This window comes from Hippichthys cyanospilos, chromosome 12 (genome assembly GCF_059441005.1).
Source record: "Hippichthys cyanospilos isolate Australia breed blue-spotted pipefish chromosome 12, RoL_Hcya_1.0, whole genome shotgun sequence".
In the NCBI taxonomy this organism is placed as follows: Eukaryota; Metazoa; Chordata; class Actinopteri; order Syngnathiformes; family Syngnathidae; genus Hippichthys; species Hippichthys cyanospilos.
In genome coordinates this window covers 11,367,296-11,387,613 of record NC_142380.1, presented here as the reverse complement: position 1 = coordinate 11,387,613, position 20,318 = coordinate 11,367,296, and the positions used below count along the sequence as shown (strand labels likewise).

Here is a 20,318-nt window from a genome sequence, read left to right as displayed (position 1 = left end):
TCAAAGACCCTTTAACGTGAATTCAGATAACAAAGAACTGTTTTTCCACTATCTGTTTTCCCGAAAAAAGAAAACGTGAGAAACTTGCTGCCCAGCATGAGTGGCCCCTCTCACACTCTTGGTGGGTGCTTTTGCTGGATTCAGCGGCTGGCTATCCAGTACAATTGCAAGATGTAGTTAGATAGCTAAGCTCACAAATGCATCTTCAGACAGTCCACCGGCATGGCATGGCTGTTGTGCATACACGTTATGCAGAGAAGACTTGATGGCCAGAACTTGCTGGATTATTCAATCATTTCTTAGCCTCGTTTCAGAAGCTTTATATAATCTGGCAAACTTGTCATATATATTAATAACACTCTTTGAATTTAGAAGATTTTTATTTTTTTTTTAATCATTGAAAACTGGCATAGAAATAGATAATTAAAATTTAGAACACATTTACATTTACTTTACAGAGGCATTTAAAGGCCAATTTGGTCTTTTCTGGGCAGTGCTTGAAGATTAAAAAGTACCCAAAAGCCACCACAATCAATGCTAGGCTGGAATTGGTTTATTGAAACGACGAAAAATGTGACTTGACTGTCACTTGACTTGACCATGAAAACATAAAAACTATCTGGCTGCGTCATTCTGTTCAAAATTCACAGAAATTATCCAGGTGTGTCGGTGCTTGGTTAATAAAAACCCAACTCAAGGCTGACTTTGTCATCTTGACCGCAGTGACTTGACTCCATGCAAAAGAAGGCCCGATTTGAAGGTTAAATTCAAAGGCTTGGTGAGTTTGGACACCTGCATAAGATTGATAGAACCTAAACATTACAAAATACATCAGTCTGCATCGAAGAATAACTCAACAGTAAAATCACGGTTCAGATGGGAAGAAAGGCTGTGGCCAGTGCACGCCTGGTGACGAAAAACGCCTGTCTGCCCGGCTTGAGCTGGATGCCTGAAATGTCTGGGATTCCACGGGACTGGCTCCAGTAGGTGTACAGCGAAGAGTTCGCAGGGTGCAGCTCTTGGCAAGTGCCAGAGCGGTGAAGTCAGCTCAGAGGGAAGCACTCACGCTGTGTGTGCATGTGTACGGGGGGGATTGGGGCTAACAGAATAGTTTGCAGCACACTTAAGAGAGTGAGACCAAGCACTTTCCACATGAACTTCAAGACACTCAAATGTACTGATTCAGTTGGGCGTGTTTGTTTTCGCCTTACTCAGCACTTGCATGTACACCTACAGTGTGCTTACATTCTGGGCAATTGTCATCTCAACAACCAATCAGTTTAGCAGTAGGGACCACATCATTCATCCTCAAATAACATTAATATGTAATGTAATTCCTCACAGTAGAGCGCTGTAGTCCCAATTAGTCATGAAGTAAGTCAAAGTCTACAAAAATAACCATACTACAGTATATAGCCCATCAAGAAAAATGACAATGGATAGCAACTGTAAATACCTCAATGATGAAAACTGTCATATCATTCAAGATTTTCGGCATTTGGGTCTTTAAAGGGAAAGTATTGCAAAGATGTCAAATATGTGATTTTTTAGTTTGATATCAGCACCGCGCCACAATGAATGGAAAAATCAAAAATGCATCTTTAGGTGTAGTTTAGTCAGAATTGTAATAGCACCTCTTGTGACATTAATAGAGTTTTGATTTGGGATGAGTATTGAAGTGTACATTGCGAGTGTGCGAAAGTGCAAGAGTTGGCGATTTTACATTGCACACTTCAATGCAGCAGAGCACACTCACAAGTGTAATGACGTTATTCACTCGCACATGCGCTTACATCGCTACTGCCAGGCCACACAAATATGCTGAAGCTAGTGTCATTCTGACTATTGGATGGCTTGCCACCGCATATTGCGATGGAATGGTCTCACTCTAGCCACATTTGTTGCTATTAAAACAATGAGGGATGGGCATCACAATCAAAGTTTTAAAATGTTCAACGTTGTTAAATTTAAGCGACCAAGGCATTGAGACTGAAAATCTGTTGAAATCCCCCCCCCCTCCGCATTCGGAGTATGACAAAATATAATTTAGGGCTACCAGTGCGGACAAGACAAATGCGTTCTTTGTTTCTTTAGGTCACGAGTTTCCTAGCATCCCATACTGATCAAGCATTGTAAACCTCAAATCTTCCCAAGCATTCTTTATAAGTGACTGACTTTCCTGACATCCACAGCTATCATAAAAGTGTTTAGTTCCGCTTGTTGGCTCTCACGTCCATTCATAACCCTGCTGCGGAAATGGTGCTACTAAAATGGGGAATGATCAGGATGAACACTCCGTCAATCTCAACAACTACGTCTGGAGTGGGGAAAACGCAGTGGCGCCACTGAGGATGATGGTAGTAGCCTCGTGTGGGAGAAAGGAACCAGAGTTTTTGGCAGCCTTGTGAAGTGTCCTCGTCCACTACAGTGACCGCTGACCCCGCTGTTCCTTCCTCCAGAGAGTGACGGATGGCTTCATGGGCAGTTACACCACACTGTTACTCTTCGTTGGTCTCCTAGCAGCAACGCCAAACAATACTTAAACCCCGCACACAAGTTATGTGTGATCGATATGCCTTATGAATACACCGTGACCCTGGAAAGCTCCATCTCGGTCCATACATGATGAACATCTTCATCTCATCCTCTGTCCATAGGGTATTTATCAGCAGAAAATCGTAAATTGTTCAACATGTGCTGGCAAATGTCTTCCTGGGGTATATCAACTCAAGCCCAAGGAGCGTAATTAAGATAGGTTTTAATAAAACAAAAACATGGAGGAAGATGTACAGTAGGTGCTCTTTTAATTTTCCTTGCAAGCAAGAGATAGCAAACAAAGATTAGTAGTGTAAACAAGAAGATAGGACCCATTGCTAGGATACCCTGGAGGTATTGAGTGGAGTAACCAAATAACGAGAAACTACCAATAACTAGAGTACGGAGCACTTTGCTCGTTGCTACATTGGAACCGCCAAAGTAGAAGTGGTTAGCATGTCTGCCTCACAGTTTTGAGGTGAAGTGTTCAAATCTCTTGACAGTGTGAAGTTGAGCTGCAACGATTTATCAACTACAAATCGATTATTTGCAGATTTGGTTAAATTAATCAAGTCCTCTGAACTAGCATCTCTCAAGTAAATATGTGTCCGTTTCTGTAGTTTTCAAAGGAAGCAGAATTATTATCTTTGTTTTGAATCAAAATAAAACTTCCTCTTTTTTACTTTTGGGGGAAAAAAAAAAAAAAAAAAATCAAACTTTTTGGCCTTTTTTCTGACATGTTACTCTTGCTATTTAATAAAAATAAAAAATAAAAACTTAAAAGGACTGGCAATATAAGTAACACCACTTGTCAAAGGAATTGTATCACGTTGTGTATGTTTGACAGTTAAGAATGTTAAAGGTACTCAAAGAATCGCAGTTAAAAGATTTTATGATGGCATCATATTTTGATGCTAGACACAAAACCAAATCAGTTATCATACTGACATGTATGTGTTTTGAATAAATCATTCAACAGAACTGATTAATTGTATAACTTATTATGTATGTATGACTTACAGAAGGACTTCAACCCTCAGAAAAGGCATTCATATATTTAATGGAGGAAATTCATTAGCCTGTCCAAGCTGAGACATTACTAATTGACACAGTCAGGCTATTCAGATGAACATTGCCCAAGTTTGCTTTTGCTAACAGCAGGTTGCCTTCAACATTACTAATAGGATGTAAGACGACTCAATCAGAGTTGTGACTAGCGGGGACCACAAGTACAATCAGCAAGACCATATCTCAACATTAGCCGGAGTGGCCGCTGTTGACATGGCACGCGTTCACATAGAAACATTCATGGGCGTGAGGCCAAACCTAATCAGCACAGCAAACCAGGGTCACCTGGAACCTTGCTTTGTCACTTTGCCCAAAGGATACATGCTATTCAGCCACAAAAGGGAAGGGGAGAAATCTGTTGCGGTCACTCCGGTTGTAGCTAAAATTACCCAGTTGCGGAAGAAGCAGGAGGGACAGAGAAAGGAGGGGACACAAGGGTTGTGACTCCTAACATGGGTGCTAAGCCAGGTCAAGTCCTGGAGATCTGGAGTCAAGTTCTTTTGTTTTGAGAGTGTGACCCAATGACTCTTTCAACAGGTGCCTAAGCTCCTTGTTATTAAACAGCCATGTATTGTTACATTGTGAACGAGCAAAAAGATTTTATAGAAATTCTTTTTAAAATTCCACATTTTTATGGCTCTCAAGTCGTACAATTTGGAAATAAGCCTGTAGAAGTAGATGTTTTGCGGAATGTTGATCCTAGATACTTCACAAGACATCCAGTTTGGTTTCTACTTATCTGGATCTGGCTACGTCTACGTATGTCAAACTGTAATTTCATTAATTTTCCACAAACCTTACAATGCTTTTGTCAGATTTGTGCTAACTGCCGCAATCACTGACCTGAATCCCGTTACCTTTGGCCGCAATGCGTAGCTAGAACCTGTTTAAAGCAAACCATTTTACAATTTAAAAACTAAAACTTTTGGATGTTTAAGGAGAAACCATAACACAGGTACCACAACAGTGATCCCTGATGTAGATACAGTGCTTTTTCACAGGAGCATCTAATTAAACTTAATCAAATGATTTTTTTTCCTTGTTGTACTATGAGAAACTTTTGTCCAGATAAGATGCAATTCAATTTGATCATTCATTTATGTAAACACAAATTCCTCGCCTTACGTCGACATATCTTTAGATTTCCACGTACTGCATCTCTAGGGGCTTCAGCATATCTCATTTACCTCTTGCATAACATCTCTAGCTAGGTTTCACATATCTTGCGAAAAATCTCGATAGACCCGCGCGTGTTTCAGGAGACTTCTGTCTATCTTGCATCCATCAAGCAGTTAAACTTCCAGGTGCAGTGTTCCCTTGCTTTATCTGTTGATTCTGTTTTTGCAGATTCACGCTTGCGGATTTTCATATACTGTATGACCTCTTTTTTCAATTGTATGTTTACGTGGCTATTTTTTGGGGCAATTTTTCATGTTTTTAAGTCAGACCAGTCAAAAAATAGCAATTTAAATATAACCTCTACTCCAAGGATTTTCATTTATGACCATATCTATTGAAGGTATCGTAGGTTTACTTTGCTATTTTTCCTTTATGTTTTTCCTCCGAAATTGGACCAGTCAAAAAAAGTATTGATTTTATGGTTTTTCTTTTTCAAGACAAAAGAATTAAACTAAAATTAAACAAATTAATAACATTTTTAAAAAAAGGTCCATTTCTGTTTTGTGGATTTTGGTTACTGTGTTCAGTTTTGAGAACGTAACCTCTGCAATAAATGAGGCAGCATATCTAAATAAGCTTGGGCATATTGAGCTAGCCTTCAACATAAGCCTCTGCTCATTGCACTTTACTTTCACGTATCATATTTTGTTAGGCTTTCGCTCATCTTCTCAGTCTTCCACCAATTCCCCAAAGAAAGAGTAACACTGCGGTTAAGGCTCATCTGGGACTGTGGCAAGCACACGACTGGAGATATGTGCATGTGGGTCAACATCTGGTCTGAACCAATTGTTGCTGAAATGAAACCTTGACGCCTATTGGCAGCAAATCTCTTCGAGGGATTGTTTACTGAACCAAAGAAAATCCTACTTGAATCATATTTGATTCATTCGTCAACCAGTCAATCGCCCACGGGGGGAAGGGGGGGGGGGGGGGGGGGGGCTGCACATTTGGCTCACATCCAGCAATTTACACTGCCTCCGTTTTCTAAACATGAGAGGGCAGCAGCTGGCGTCGGCTTCGCCGAACAACTGCTGAGTGACAAAGCGGGTTGGGAATAATTGGATCAGCAACTTTGCAGATGTGGGTCACAAGTGTACTGCTGGTCCCTGTAGATCGCAGAGGCGACGACAATGTCGAGTCAAAATAGTGTTCGTCCTTTCGCCGAGGGAAAAGTGCACATGGATGTGACGGATATGCAAAAGGATTAACGTCGCAGACAACCACCACAATTATCACAAATTACTCCAGAAGGGGATTTGTCTCCAAAAAGAACAATTTATGCGCTGCAAAGCCAGCAATAATGATGGACAATAAGAAGCAGTCACGCCCCTCATGCCACCTACTGCTATAAACCAAATACCGGCTTTTGTCCTCATACAAATAACACAGTCAACAGAACGCCAGCCAGCGACAATATGGGTTGCACGAGAATGCAGCTTTCAAATTTCAAACCTGTTACGTCTAGTTCACTTGGTTATTGTAACTTCACTCTATCGGAAGTTTTCATTTGTAAGCATACTACAAGACCGTTGGTTATAGATAAGATGAATTAACTTAATTATGTGCGGCTGTCTTGCCAGATCGCCTTTCCAAATTAAGTTGTCTCCATTTGATCAACTTATTTCCACACTTTGATTGAGCTGTGCTTTACTACATCTCAAATGAAGCCAGTAGTGTGTATCAAGTTGCTTCATCAAGGTTAGACCAAATAAAAGTCACATAGGGTTAGACCAAATAAAAGCCACATTGGGTTAACTGTGCAGAACAAAAATAATTAATGACCGTCTGTCGTTGATGATGATGAATCACAGCATTGGCTAAAGTTAGCTGTGTTGCAATGCTGGCGTTGTGTCATGTGCTGGTGTTTGCTTTAGTACTTTCTATTTCAGTGGAGCTTCCACTGTACGTATTTGGATCTTAATGTGACGCCACGCTTGGCTAGTTAGCCCATCGATGGCTCCTCTCACCATTACCGTGGCTTCCCGCAATGTGACTTTAGAAGGTGCTCAGACGAAATACAGTACAAAGGTTTGGCTTGCACTGCAACAGTGCGCAGTGCCAAACAGTTCAATTTCTCGGAAGAATCTTGCACGAGGGTGCTGTCCCGGCACCTTCGCTTGCGTAACACAGTGGCCTCAATTTTAAAAACTTTTGGCCATGTTTTTCCACCTGTGTTTGTGATCCCCTCTCTGAAGAGGATTGTTATGGTGATTCATTCTTATGGTGGTAAATATTATAAGTAAGAGTAAAATTCTGACTCGAGCCAAAATTTCAAGACAAAATGTGGCTTGAACATTACAGCAGTTTTTGACATACAACTAAATTACCATACTACATTTTTATAATGATTTATACTGCATAGGAAGAATGCCCATAGCTTTTTAGTTGACACTGCAGCAATGTAAAACTGCCACCTGGCAAGAGGTTTTTCTGTCTGGCACAGACGCCAGAGCTGTAATTAAAACCTGTTACCGTAGGTGAGCATAATTATTGATGAGTTTTGTGGTCTAATGAGACCTTGACATAAATATAACACATTTGATTGTGAGGCTAAGAAAAGCCATTGTATGTGTTTTGTATTTTGTTGTTTTGGCAGCGCAGGTGTGTTGGAGTGTGCGGCTGAAAATGAGTCTGTGGCTGAAAATTAGGAGTGTTCGTGGCTCATAGACCTGTCGCGTGTGTGTGAGCCACCACAGCTGTCTGATGTGTGCCGCCAGTGTAAAATAAAAGGAATGTCTTTAACTTACTGTATGTATGTTAGATGTTTGTCCACTTACGCAGACACAAAAGGGTGCGTGCTATAGAGAGATCATCAAAACACAACCTCTGGTTGAAAAAATATGGAAATAAAAGTGCCCTGCTAAGTCGTCGATGGTTAAATATTAAGAGCATAAATATTGTATGTGAGGTACACCCCCAATTGCTTGCCCACCAATCGCAGGGCACACAAAGACAAACAACCAGTCATACTTGCAAACACAGTTAAAGACAATTTAGAGTGTCCAATATATCTATTACACATATTTTTGGAATGTGGGAGGAGACTGGGGTATCCAGAGAAAATCCACATAGGCATGGGTAGAACAAAAAAACTTCACAAGAAGGCCAGAGTCGGAAGCAAACTCACAACCTCTGCGCTGTGGGGTGGATATACTAACTGGGCTCCCACTATGCCTCACGTATTTTCACTTACGTTATTTCATACAAGTTTTATTTGTCCTGAATGTTTTGTTTTTTTTTCTGGACCAAAAGGATGTAGCTGAAGTAACAAGACTATGGGCACATATTGTAAGATCTTTCTTTCATCTCTTGACTGATAGGTCAAACCTCTTCAAAGTGCAGGTAGTTTTACTTTACTGTATAAAGGGTTTGAGTAGTCAGACGAAAACTTACTTCTCTGGCAGTGCTTCTGCGTCCAGCAGCGCTCACTGAAGTGGCCGTTGATGGTGGTGGTTTGGCAGGTGGTCTTCCCCACGGACGCCCCCGGGCACACGTCTCCACACTCCCTGTCGTTCTTGTTAGCCACGATGTAGTTGTCCTCCACTGAGTCCAGGATCTTGGACCAGTCCAGCGTGGACAGGTAGCAGAGGTCCGGGTTCTTCTCGATCCGGACGGCTCCCCGCGTGATGTTCATGAGACTGTGCAGGCCCAGCTCACGCAGCTGAAGCATCTCGAAGACCACCAGGGCATAGTTGAAGAACAGGTTGTTGCCGCGGATCACCGTCAGGTTGGGGAACAGGTCGCTGAGGCTCTCCATGCCGTACACGCGGAACAGCAACAGGTAGTCGGTAACCACCATCAGCTTGGGAAACGTCAGTCCCCGGAAGTCTTCGGCCTTGGTCCCGAACATGAGGATGATCTTCAGGTGGCCTTCGATCACCGTGCAGTTGGCCAGCGAGTTGAGGTTAGTCACATTGTTACGGATGTCCTTACTCGGACAGACTGGAGAAAATGCAAATAGAGAACAATTAAGGTAAGAACACAAAGGTAATAGTCACACCAGTCTGCCTTGCACTTTGCTACAGAAAACAATGCAGCAAAGTATGGCGAGCAAACAAGGTGATCGGTATGCTTTTGAGGGGGTGATTTAAAAATATAAATAAACTACAACATGACGCTTTGAATAAAAAATAATTTTGTGAAACCACAACATTCACACCTTTCATTTCTCTAAAGTAAAGGCCACTCACTACAAGTGATAAATGTAAAAGTTGAAAAGAAAAAACAAAACAAAAAATCCTAAACTTTATTCCTATGAATTTTAGAATTTTTTTCCAGGGAATTTTACCTCTATTTACAAAGTTATTGTAAAATTACAAAAAATATTAATTATATTATTATGTTAATTATATTATATTATTTATTCATTTAAAAATGACTAATATTATAAAATTATGATTGTTTACAGAACTATTACAATTACATCAAATAGATTAAATACATTTCCTCAAAAATAAAACTTGTCAACAATGAAAGACACAACATAATACATCTGACACTTACACAAAAATAAACTTTTTAAAAAACTTTTTAAAAAAAATTGACATTTTTATTTAGAAGAAAAACGCAACTTTGCAATTAACTTTATAACAATAATACAACTTGAATCTTGGAAGACATTGTGAAAATCATGATTTCGAAAGGGAAAAAAAACAAAATAACTTTTTTCATAAGGTTTTGACTTTTCATTGAGAAAAATATTTAAATATTGTAAAATTGAGTAAAAAGTAAAAAATAACAAATTTCACAAAATGAAGACTTAAAATTGTGCATTTTTTCCAAAAACCAGGTAAATATTCAAAATTTCCCCCAAATTTCAGATTTTTTTATAACTTAATTTAATTTTTTTCTTTTGATTAAAAAATAACATTTTAATCGTATGAAATGTAAAAAAAAAAAATGTAAAAAAAAATCATCATATGGAATGTAAAAACATTGCACGTTACATTTTTAATGTGAATTTGATTATTTTCAACATGTTTTTGTAGGAATTCTTTGTGTTGATAGATGAACCATGCGAAAACATAGGCTATCAGACAGGGTTGCTTACCACTCACGTTTGCTTCCTAAATAATAGGGAAAATGGAGATTACATGGTAGTATAATGCATGATTGTTGACCAGTGGCTTACTGAAAGTGACAGAGGCCTTGGGCAAGAGGTCTGCTCTGGAAAAGCAGAGTGAAAGGAGTCAGACATGTGGGAGAATAATAGATCTCTTGGTAATTCGAGGGAATATTTCATCGCAAAATATGCAGCCATTTCTCTGGCCATGATGAAAAGCAGACGGTCTTTGTTGACATTTTTGTTTAGCAACTGCCTTTCTGGTGCTAAGTCACTGGCAACCGTGGAACTCTGCCATGCGAGTGAGGTTCTTCGTCGGGCCAGAGATTAATTGTGGTCGCCTCTCTGACTTTGTAAGAAGCCTTAGGGCACTCGTTAGCTAATACATATTTGTCTGAAAAAAAGTCACATTGTCAGTCACATTTGGTGAAAATGGCATGCTGTTGTGGTGGGGATTCCAGATAGCGGTACTGGGAAGCCACACCAAAGAAAGCAAGTGGTCAGATGTAGTTGCGACTCCTGAGTTTATAAGGATATTTCCATATGTAAGCTACAAATGATAGAAAAAAGGAAGTTTGCAAGGATATGCTATTAATAGGTGGCGCTACAGTCACTCACTTCAAGGAATATGTTATTAATCACAAGAGTGGGTTCCTGGAAAAGGTAAAAAATTAAAGACACAAGAAAAGGCGAAAAATAGAGGAAGAATTCCAAATAGCCATATTTGTGAAATTACAGTCAATAGATGGGTAACATTCTGATTCTATTTATGCCCGTTATGTCTCCAAATAATTTCACATGGCGGGATGGATTCTGAAAGAAATGCCCAATTATCAGACACTAATGTACGATGTGGAGGTGTAAACTGACATACAGCGGAGGACAGTTGCCTTTGTAAAGTCCATTCATCACTGATAACTGTGCACATTGAAGGGAACTGAAACTGTTTCTTTTTTTTTCCAGATCAAATTAATAAGAATTGCTTTTTTTACACTGTGCTATAAGCTGAGACCACACAACATGGGGGCCTAGCTGAGGAAAACATGAAGTCCTGTGGTAGCAGAACTGGAGATGATAGCGTCAACGCACCGATAAAGAGCTTATGTAAGGCTCAAAAACAAGGATAGGCCAATCGCCTGGTGAGATTAAACGCGTTGCGCACGTCTGATCAATTGAACGACACAGTCACTTTTTCCAGTAGTGGATAAATGTTGATCCATCCCACTTCTTGTTCTTCTAATCTGCTGTCTGTAATTGGCTATGCAGGTGCAACTTGGGGCATTCCAGGGTCACCTTACAGTTCACGAATGTACATCTGGAGGCATGCGGCTGCGTATTTGTTTACCGAGGCAGCCACCGGTGAGCCGGTGCACGGGGTCAACCGGTCAGGCGTAAGGTGGCGAAAGGCATGCACCGCTTTATGGCAGAGACCTCCTTTGACACTGTCTCTTGCATAACAGAACAACTTGGTACATAAACAACAAGCTTTACAAGAGCATTTACACTGTGTGATTCATTTAACGCTTTACTTTTAAAAGTACATTCCAAGGGGAAAGGAAGGCTAAATCGTTTGTATAATTACCACAAAGACGACGTCAAGTTACTATGAACTTGTGAAGGTCTTTTGATGTTTTTGTAATTAAGGGCTATGCAAATAAATTTGACTTGACAAGTTGCTGGAATAGAAGCCGAATTATTGTTGTGGAAAATGTTACATTTTTTTATGTAAAAAAAAAAAAGATGCAATAACACTTTGAGTGTCAGTACTCATCTACAAAAGTACTGATACTATTTTCTTTTTCTTTTCCTACAAAAAACATACTCTCAAATTTTAGCCTCAGCTACTGACATGAAAGGAAATGCTTTATGAAAATCAAATACTTTTGGAAAAAAAAGAACAATAAGGAGAGTTGGGACAATTTATTGTACGAGCTGCTCTCACAAGAATAGAACGTCACAAAATTTGTCATCATTGCATAGCACAAGATTTTTCTTGTTGTTTTGGGCTGTTGTACCAAGGGAGACTATGCTACGTGTTACTGCTCTGCATAACAATAAAACACACCACCAAACGTGAAGGTAATAGACACAAAAAAATGCCAAAATCTGTGTCTCGTACCATCCCTAGTAATAAGAGTGTACAGCTGCCTCAAAAGGAGAACATACAAATATTTTTACTCCAAATGCATCCACAAATAATTGGCTCAAGAACAATAAATATGGGACTTTGAATGTGAAGGGAACAAGATGGGTGAATTAAAAAAAAAAAAGCCAGAAAACTGGGTGCAAAAATTGTTGCGAGCCCCAAAGAAGTCAGATATCTAGTCCACACCAAAGGAGTGAATGGACAAATGTACAATAAGAGGAGACGCGACTGCTCGTAAAGCATGCACCGAGTGACCCTGTGCACAAGGCGACTAAGTCATAGCCATCGCTCCTATCAGTGTTCACTTTCAGCTGGGATAGTATTTTTAGCAATGGCCAATCTAAGCCATTGATAGCTAAGCTCACTGGAAACAAGAACATGGCGGCTCGAATGCGCGAGCAGGGAATTTGGAAAAAAAATTGAGCTCGTCCATGTGCGAACAATTAGAAGCAACTTTTGCCAGGGATCGTAAATCTAAAAGGACGTGCGCCAAAGGCACAAAATGGCTGCATTGCAAGTTGTGGCAACGTGAGCCGCCTCGAGCAAAACACACAGGGAACTCTTATACGAGTGGCTAACAGATCCATTTTAACTGTCATACAAGTGTGAAAGATTAACCACTGTACAATAAAACTAAAATATAGTAGAAAAACACCCAGCTGATGATGACACAATGGAATCCTGTCATAGTTAAAGATTGAATTGATCATATTGTTGGAAGCAGAGACATGATTCCCAAGTCATCATGTTTCCCTGAAATATGATCATGAAACATGTTCTTTTTCCCCATTACTGGTGTTGCCATCACAAAAAATAGTATAAGCTGAGAAATCTGTGAATTTAATCCTTGAAGATGCTTGAAGAAGCATTTTTTTTTCTTTTCAAAAATGAGGGCTCTCAACACAATTTATTAAAGGGGACGTCATGTCAAAAATGTTCTTAACAATAGTATGTTCAATGCACATCCAGTCATCCCAACACAACATTATGATTAGTATTACATTTGTGGAATACAAATTAAGCTGAAAAAAATCCACCCATATTAGGAAGCGTCCATTTTACCACTTACTGTCAAGGGAAAATGACAAGCAAAGTAGCACTAAACAAGTTAAAGCCTCATTATAGTATGTGGAGCAAATCATTTTCCCGCTTAGCTTGTCACGCAAGTTGAAGCCTCTCCAACTAACTTTGCTGAGTATGGCTTACTACCTGCCTCTCCTATCAACAAATTGCCAAGCAATCATTGCGAGTGAGTGTAAAGTGATGCAATTTGGGTAATGTGTGAGAAAACTATCTGATGCACAGGATAAATAATCCTAAATTTATTCGGCAGTCACAGCATTAATTTGTTCCCGGAAATCCGTCAGGTGGCACTCGAAATTGTTTCAAGTTTAGGACATTCCCCTGCGCGACAGAGGCGCGCTCATAATAGGTTGCCATGGGGATGGGGTGAGATCTCCATACAAGGGCAGACTGGAAAACAAAGCTGTTGGCGATGGGTCTGAAAATCATCAATGAACCATTAGCAGGCCACGTTTGAGCATGGGCTAAAAGTACAAAGCAAAGCAGGTCACAAGACTATGCTAAATTTAAACGCATTCAAGCAGGCGCACGTCGGTGTCACACATTTCCACGCACAACTTGCCATTCCTTTATTTACGGCGGCAAGTGTGCCCGCCAGGGGAGGTGGATGGCTGGTGGGGTAGCACGTTAGGCCGGTTTAGTGCATGGGGGGCCCTCTGAGAGGCCCCAATAACGCGGGAACACACACAGACTGTCAGATGATTGCGACACTTCCCTTTTCAAGGTTTCGCTGTTCTCTCTGCTTTCCGTACAACTCAGCTAGATTTTTACAACAACGTGATATGATTGTCTTCACTGCAGCCAATGATTTGCTTCGCTAGTTCATTAGTTTTCCACTTCCTGGTTATGAAGGACATTCTTAGCAATAAACTTGAAAAAACATACTTGATTAAGCAAATGTTGATAAACCCAGTTATGTTTTTTCAGCTACGGAAAGCAAGGGAGGAAAACTTTCACAAACATAATTCAAATTGTGTTTTGGACGTCAATTTGCTTGTTGTGTGCCAATGACAAATGAAAATGGAAAAAGGAAAAGGGTCTGTATCCTGATAGTAAATTAAAAAAATAAATAAATAAAAAATAAAAGTCTCCCAACAATGGAGCAGAAGATTGGTTTGGGACTTAACCCTCGTGTGGCTGGATCACTGTCCTTCATTCTACTTGACTGGAAAGAGTGTATTTGTGTTGCATTAAGGAAAAGTGCTGTTAGCGCTTGATTTTCGCTATGCAATACTGCACAGTTTGTATCAGCCGTCATTTGTCGGTTCCCTGCCCACATCCAGTGCCGATAAATTGCTCACACCTAGATATGGCTTCCTTATGTACGCGGAAGCCTGGGGTAACTAACTATAGTGCGGGTGCAGCATACGCGAGCAGCATGCGCGTGCAGCATGCGCGTGCACCCCTCTAAGTATTACACATTGTCCCATTAAACCATGAAAACCAGTCTCTAAGCGAGCTTTTAAAGTGGCAATCAATAATATTTAGTGATGAACAAAAAAGTAATTCCTACTGAAAAACTGTTTGAAGGTGATAAAGCATAGCTCTAGAAAGGGTATGCCCCTTTCTTATTATCCTTGTGTTGAAAATGGTGACCTTCAATGACAAAAGAAAGTCACTTTCTGCTTAATTTATATTCCACAAAGAAATTGGTTGTATGCTTGCAAAGTATGGGCACTCCCAGACAGCGTAGGAAACAATATGTCAAAACCAAAAGGTAAGCAGAGTGGTTTTCTTGGATGTATAGACAATCATTCACTGATGGCATTAGCCTCTGGCGCGCATGTTGACGAGCTACTGCATGTGTCACATATGAGGATATGAAGACCAGTAGACAAGTGTATTTTCATGCTTTGATGATGGAGTGCTGCCTCCAAATGCGCAAAAATTAAAATAATCGGTGGAAATGTCAATAACGCATTCTAAAAATAAGTTGTGACAGGCCTAAACGTTACGTTGCGTGACTGCAAATTAACACTGTCTGGCTTTAAGTACTGCACGAGGAAAATAATGTTGGGTTTTAATGATGCTGTCAACAAGGTGTTAATTTAACAACGTGCTTGTTACTGCAGATGGCATTTACTGTGGTGCCCAACAGGCCCAGCCACATTGCACTCAGATCCCCTCCCCCATTCAATTTCCTGTATATAGTGGATAAGGGGTGGGATATTTTTTTTATTTGAAACAAACAAAAAAGTGCCTGATAATTAGAGGTATCCAGAGTCAAATTGTGAAAGCTGGAAGCCCTACCTACACCCACTGACAAAATTTCGCAACTTTCACAATTTAGCGCTACCCATGTGAACACAGTGCTCTGGCACCTTTAAGACTGGTAATTACCCAATTTCACTTAATGACTCAGAAAATGTTTGTTTGTTTACTACGAATAAGGTTGCAGCCCGGCCAAGATATATATTTTTGCCACACATATTGGCACATTTTAAAAATGTTTGTAAAAATTCCCATAAGGCCAAATGATAAAAAATGAAGCAACTCCCAAAGAGCAATAAAAACTTTTCTCGATGCAGACATTTTATAATACAAACATGTTTGAAATAGGACCATTTTTTCCTATACAATTCATGTCTATAAAAGAGGTCAAAGAGAAAAGTGAATCATCTTAACACATAAAAATGTCAATACTTATTTTGCATGTTTGAGCAAAGACTGTCATGTGAAATTCAATCCAATCTTTACAGTGATGCAGAAATGCAGACCCCTGCTGATTTACCATTTAGAAGAAAGCTATTTTTTCAAGATAACTTTACTGTCTGCTCCGATCCATGTACTTTTTTACTAATACCCTATGAACTTGCATCCGGCATGACAGCAAACAGTGGCAAGTCAGAAGACTCCAGTAGATGTCAGAAACTCTTTGTTGACATTTAACGAAGGGTGGTAAACATTTCAAGATGATGCAGAAAAAGGTTTGGAACACAATTAGCAGAGGTGGCTTTTAATAGCTAGCTACCCAACGTAAGGTGTACTAAGTGTTTAACTAAAGACAAAGTGACATTTGCAAAGGTTTGTGGTCACTTAAAAAAAAAAAGCCTGTGGTAATAAGTGTGTACACACAAACACACACAAAAATATTCATTTCGCCAGCTCAAGAGCTTATAATGTCACATTCCTTCCCAAAGAAAGCTAGCAACACAAAACAAAAAGTTTAACATGGCCAGCAAGTAAGAGCCGATTATCCTCTGGCATTCTCAGACTTCTTAAGGCGACAGCGACAACATTTTGTTTACAGACACAAACAGACGATAAGTGGCCGACCTTTGTGCCTTTTTACGTGCACGAGGCGCCTGTGACTTACAACATCGTCAATATGTCGCCGCGGCCAAAACAACACGGCTTACAATCCAAATGTCTACTGGCAATAGTGTTATAGCACTGCAGTCTCTCACAGTAGCACTGGCTTGCTTCAGCTTTATGCTGGCGTTATTTCTTTCCCAATTAATTATTTCAATCTATACATGTCTAAATTCAATGCATCTGAAGTGTCTACACGTCCATATCCAGAAAAGCCAACTAGAACATCTGAACCTTTTTGGGTTTTGGTTAATGAATGGTATGAGTTCAGACAAAATGAAATGCAGTTTTGGTCTGTACAAGTCCCATATGAGTTACAATTCCCACTCCAACATTCACCCCCACAGCCACTTCATTTTTAAACAGACAGATGGAATGGGTCATAGATAAAGGAAAAATCTAAATGTTTATGTATGTGTATGGTAAAAACTTCAAAAAGTTCATTTGAATGCTGAAATACTCTAATAATATAGCAGTTTTGATTTTTAATCTTATATATGAGTTCATTAATGAACCAATTATTGAAATAAATACATTCTAAAAATGGTAGAAGGGATACATTAAATTCATCACTTTAATAATTAATAATAATGCTTTTTATTATGGTTAACAGTTCACTTATATTGCACTTTCTATGATATATTGTGCAGAAAGTGCTATATAAAGGTTCCATTTTAATAGCTTTGCTTTTATTGAGTTGATATTCTCCATAACTTGACATGGAAAACAGCTTTTGGTTCTGTTGAAATTCAGCAGGCCGGAGAATTGTGGCCAGGTAAGGTGCACCTGAGGAGACCTTTGCGATTTTAAGTCAATCAACACCGTTGTTTCAAAAGTGTGGTACAAGTTCAAGTAGTGGTCCACAGTCTTTCCCTGGTGGTACGCAAAATAATCATAACGCACACGGTAGAGGTGCATGGATTGAATTGATTTGCCGGAATAGAGATCTGTGCTAATTTTCAACATATATAAAGGATCAGTCCAAGGCTGGCTGATCCTTTAAAATAAAATCGATCTTGTCCATCAATTTCATCTCCATTCGCAGGGGTCTGGAAAATGTCAGCCAATGCCTTTTTCGGCTGTGAAATGACTAATAGGTTTTTCATCATTGGAGAAAAATTACTTTATGTGCAGATCAAACAAACAGTTGTATTGTTTCACGGTTATTGTTCAATCTTTTACGATAAAACAGTATTGAAAACATTTTCAGGGTTTATAAAGTTAAATATCGGGATCGGCAAAAGCAAGGATCATTTGATTCTTTTTAAAACTTTTATTTAAGTACAGTTAAAAAAAAGTTAAAGATAAAAAAAAAGCAAGAGTGTGATTCTCTACAAAAGATGATTTTATACTTTTTTTCACTGCATGGGGTGCGGTTCCTTTTTCTGAAGGAAGTTCCATTTGAAAGTGGCTTCATTCGATTTGACTATGTGAGATTCCTATTCAATTCAATCCAGTTGTTTGAAATGGTATGATGCAAAAACTTTTTTTTTTCATTTTACATACATTTGAATAAACTCATCAGTACTGTATGTATACGTGTGTGCCATTGACTTCTAAGATATGATGTATCGCACTGGTGCAAGACAATTTGATATGTATCTTGCCATATTTCAAGTTGCAATGATTCCGTTTAATTTGATTCAGTGCTTTGAAATGAAATGTTAAAAAAAAAACATACTTTCCGATTGTTTTTTTCACACCTCCATGCAATACTTTCTATTGGAATAATTATTTTGTATTGTATTTATTTTTGTATGCCTAAGTGCGGTGTTAGTTAAGCTGTTAGTTATAATGATAAAATAACAATAAACATGCTATTTAGGAAAAAAAGAATCGTGCTCTTTTATGAATAGTTAGACTTATTATACTATGCTTTAATGGTTATTATGGTGTTACTTGGAAAGCTTTGTACTGTGTTTTTTACTTGGCATAAAAAGTTTGGAAACAATCGAATTAACTAATTGTTATATAAAATAAAATATTTTTAAAAAAGACGCCGTGTTTTAAAAAATACAATTTTTGGCTCGTAAATGAATACAACAATGATTCCTGGACTGTTGTAAATACTGTAATGTAAATGTTCAATTCACTATTCTAAATGGGAGAATCTGAGCCCTCGGGCCATATGTTGCCCACCCCAAGTACCTAAAATTTAGTTCGAACCAAATTTTATTGGGGGATGAAAAAAAAATGTGCCCTTTCAATTAAGAGGTTACTTACTCTCTGCTGTGGTGGTCACGAAGCAAGCCGCGGCCAAAACAAGAGCCAAAGTCCGGAGCCACATAACTGACTCGGGCGCGAGCACCATCCGCCAATCTGCTGCGAGCCGTCCAAAAACTCCCTGAGTAATCCTGCTTGCGGCGAGGGAGGGGGTGCGGGGGGAGGAGGCGATTGTTGTTGGGGGCAGTAATTCTTCTTCAGGAAATTGTTTTGCTTTTGTGGCGTAAGCCAGCAAGTAAACAAATATGAATCAACGACATCCCGGAAAATGGGCGGAGGAACGAGTCCAACGTGTTCACTGTACACTCAAGCTAAAGTGGATGAAGCTAATGTCAGAACTGGCTCCTCCACGGGTTTCTCGCGCCAACTTCCCGAGCAAGTGAGCCCAAAACGGCTTTACCTGGCAGCAAACGTTAGCCACCTGGAGCTAATAAGCTAGCTGTCAAAAGTAGCCAAGCACAGCCAGCCTGGCTATACATACAAAAAAAAAAAAAGTTTGTATAGCACACACTTACAGTCACACGTTGTCTACTAAAACGGACTGTTGCACCCACATAAATGTTAGCAATTTACTGGTAAAATTGGCATTTTTCTGTCATTTCGTGCAGCGTAGCTCGTGGTAGGTCCAAGTCGCTGGTGGTACGCGTGGCGTTGCGTTCTTGTGAGTTTGGGGAGGGGAAATCAACACGTCTCCGGAATACACGTCAAGCGTGGGCCAAAGCATGGCAAAATGTTGTCTTCGGGGCGCGTCGTTTTTACTTCCGACTCCGAGCCGATCTTGGGCGCTGAGATTACCGAAATTTTCTGCAGCTCCACGCGACAGCAAGTCAGGTCTGCATTTGTTTGCTTTTCACGTGAACGTCACACCATCCAGTCGCCTTGCTCGTGTTAAAATGGCAGACATGCCACAACTGGAGCAAAATCACACGTGTGCTCTTCCGTTCTGGAGCTCTTCAAATCCCGACGATCGTTGTTTATTGCACATGCAAACAGAGGTAGATTGTCTGTCTCCCAGGCTGTGTGTGTTGGCTGGCTATTTTTTCTTTGTATTCTTCTTCTTCTTCCAGGCAGTAAACAAACGCTGCCAGGGAGGCAGATGGGCTTCCAGGGAAACGCGGACTGGAGTTTATTGGATTACCGACACACTCTCAATAAACATTAACACTTCAATTAATCAAACACTTAATTTCAAAGTCTAGTTCTCATCAAATTCAGCATTTTTACAACTATTAATATTACGGTTAATACCGTTAAATTTTATATTATCATGTTGTTTCTGATTGTTGTTATCAACTAGTTACAAATATTACCATTACTGATATAATTCCTACAATTGTATTTGTCATTATTGTTTTTATTATCATAATGACTGTTATGAGTGTTATGACCACCCAGCAATGTGTGCACATTAAATAGTACGTGTAATGTATGTGCTGTCGTAGTGACAACCTACCCGTGATTAACGGGATAAGCCTCATGCTTATCGCCAAGTAGCCTCATCTTTTACTCATTTATCACAATGGAAGAAGAAGAACTAAAAACAACTTATTAAAATATTAGCAGGGCACTTGCTTACCGGAGCTCAACATGAGGGCCCAATTAATGGACAACAGGTCCTTATGACAATATATGTGTATACTTTGATGTCCTGACAAGTAACTTATTGGAGCGTTTTGTATGATTTTCAATACTTTATAATTAGCACATTGG

The 20,318-nt window shown here is 39.6% G+C and overlaps 1 protein-coding gene across 1 annotated transcript in view; it reads right to left on the bottom strand.

Moving 5' to 3' along the window:
- insra (insulin receptor a) overlaps positions 1 to 19,656 on the bottom strand; it is a 44,810-nt gene extending 25,154 nt beyond the window's left edge. The window contains exons 1-2 of the mRNA XM_088430206.1: positions 18,609 to 19,656; positions 8,176 to 8,724 (exon numbers count right to left, since the gene is read on the bottom strand). Of these exons, the coding sequence (XP_088286332.1) occupies positions 8,176 to 8,724; positions 18,609 to 18,696 (637 nt within the window). The 5' untranslated portion in view covers positions 18,697 to 19,656. The remainder of the gene's footprint in view (positions 1 to 8,175; positions 8,725 to 18,608) is intronic.
- Between the last annotated feature and the right edge of the window lie 662 nt (positions 19,657 to 20,318).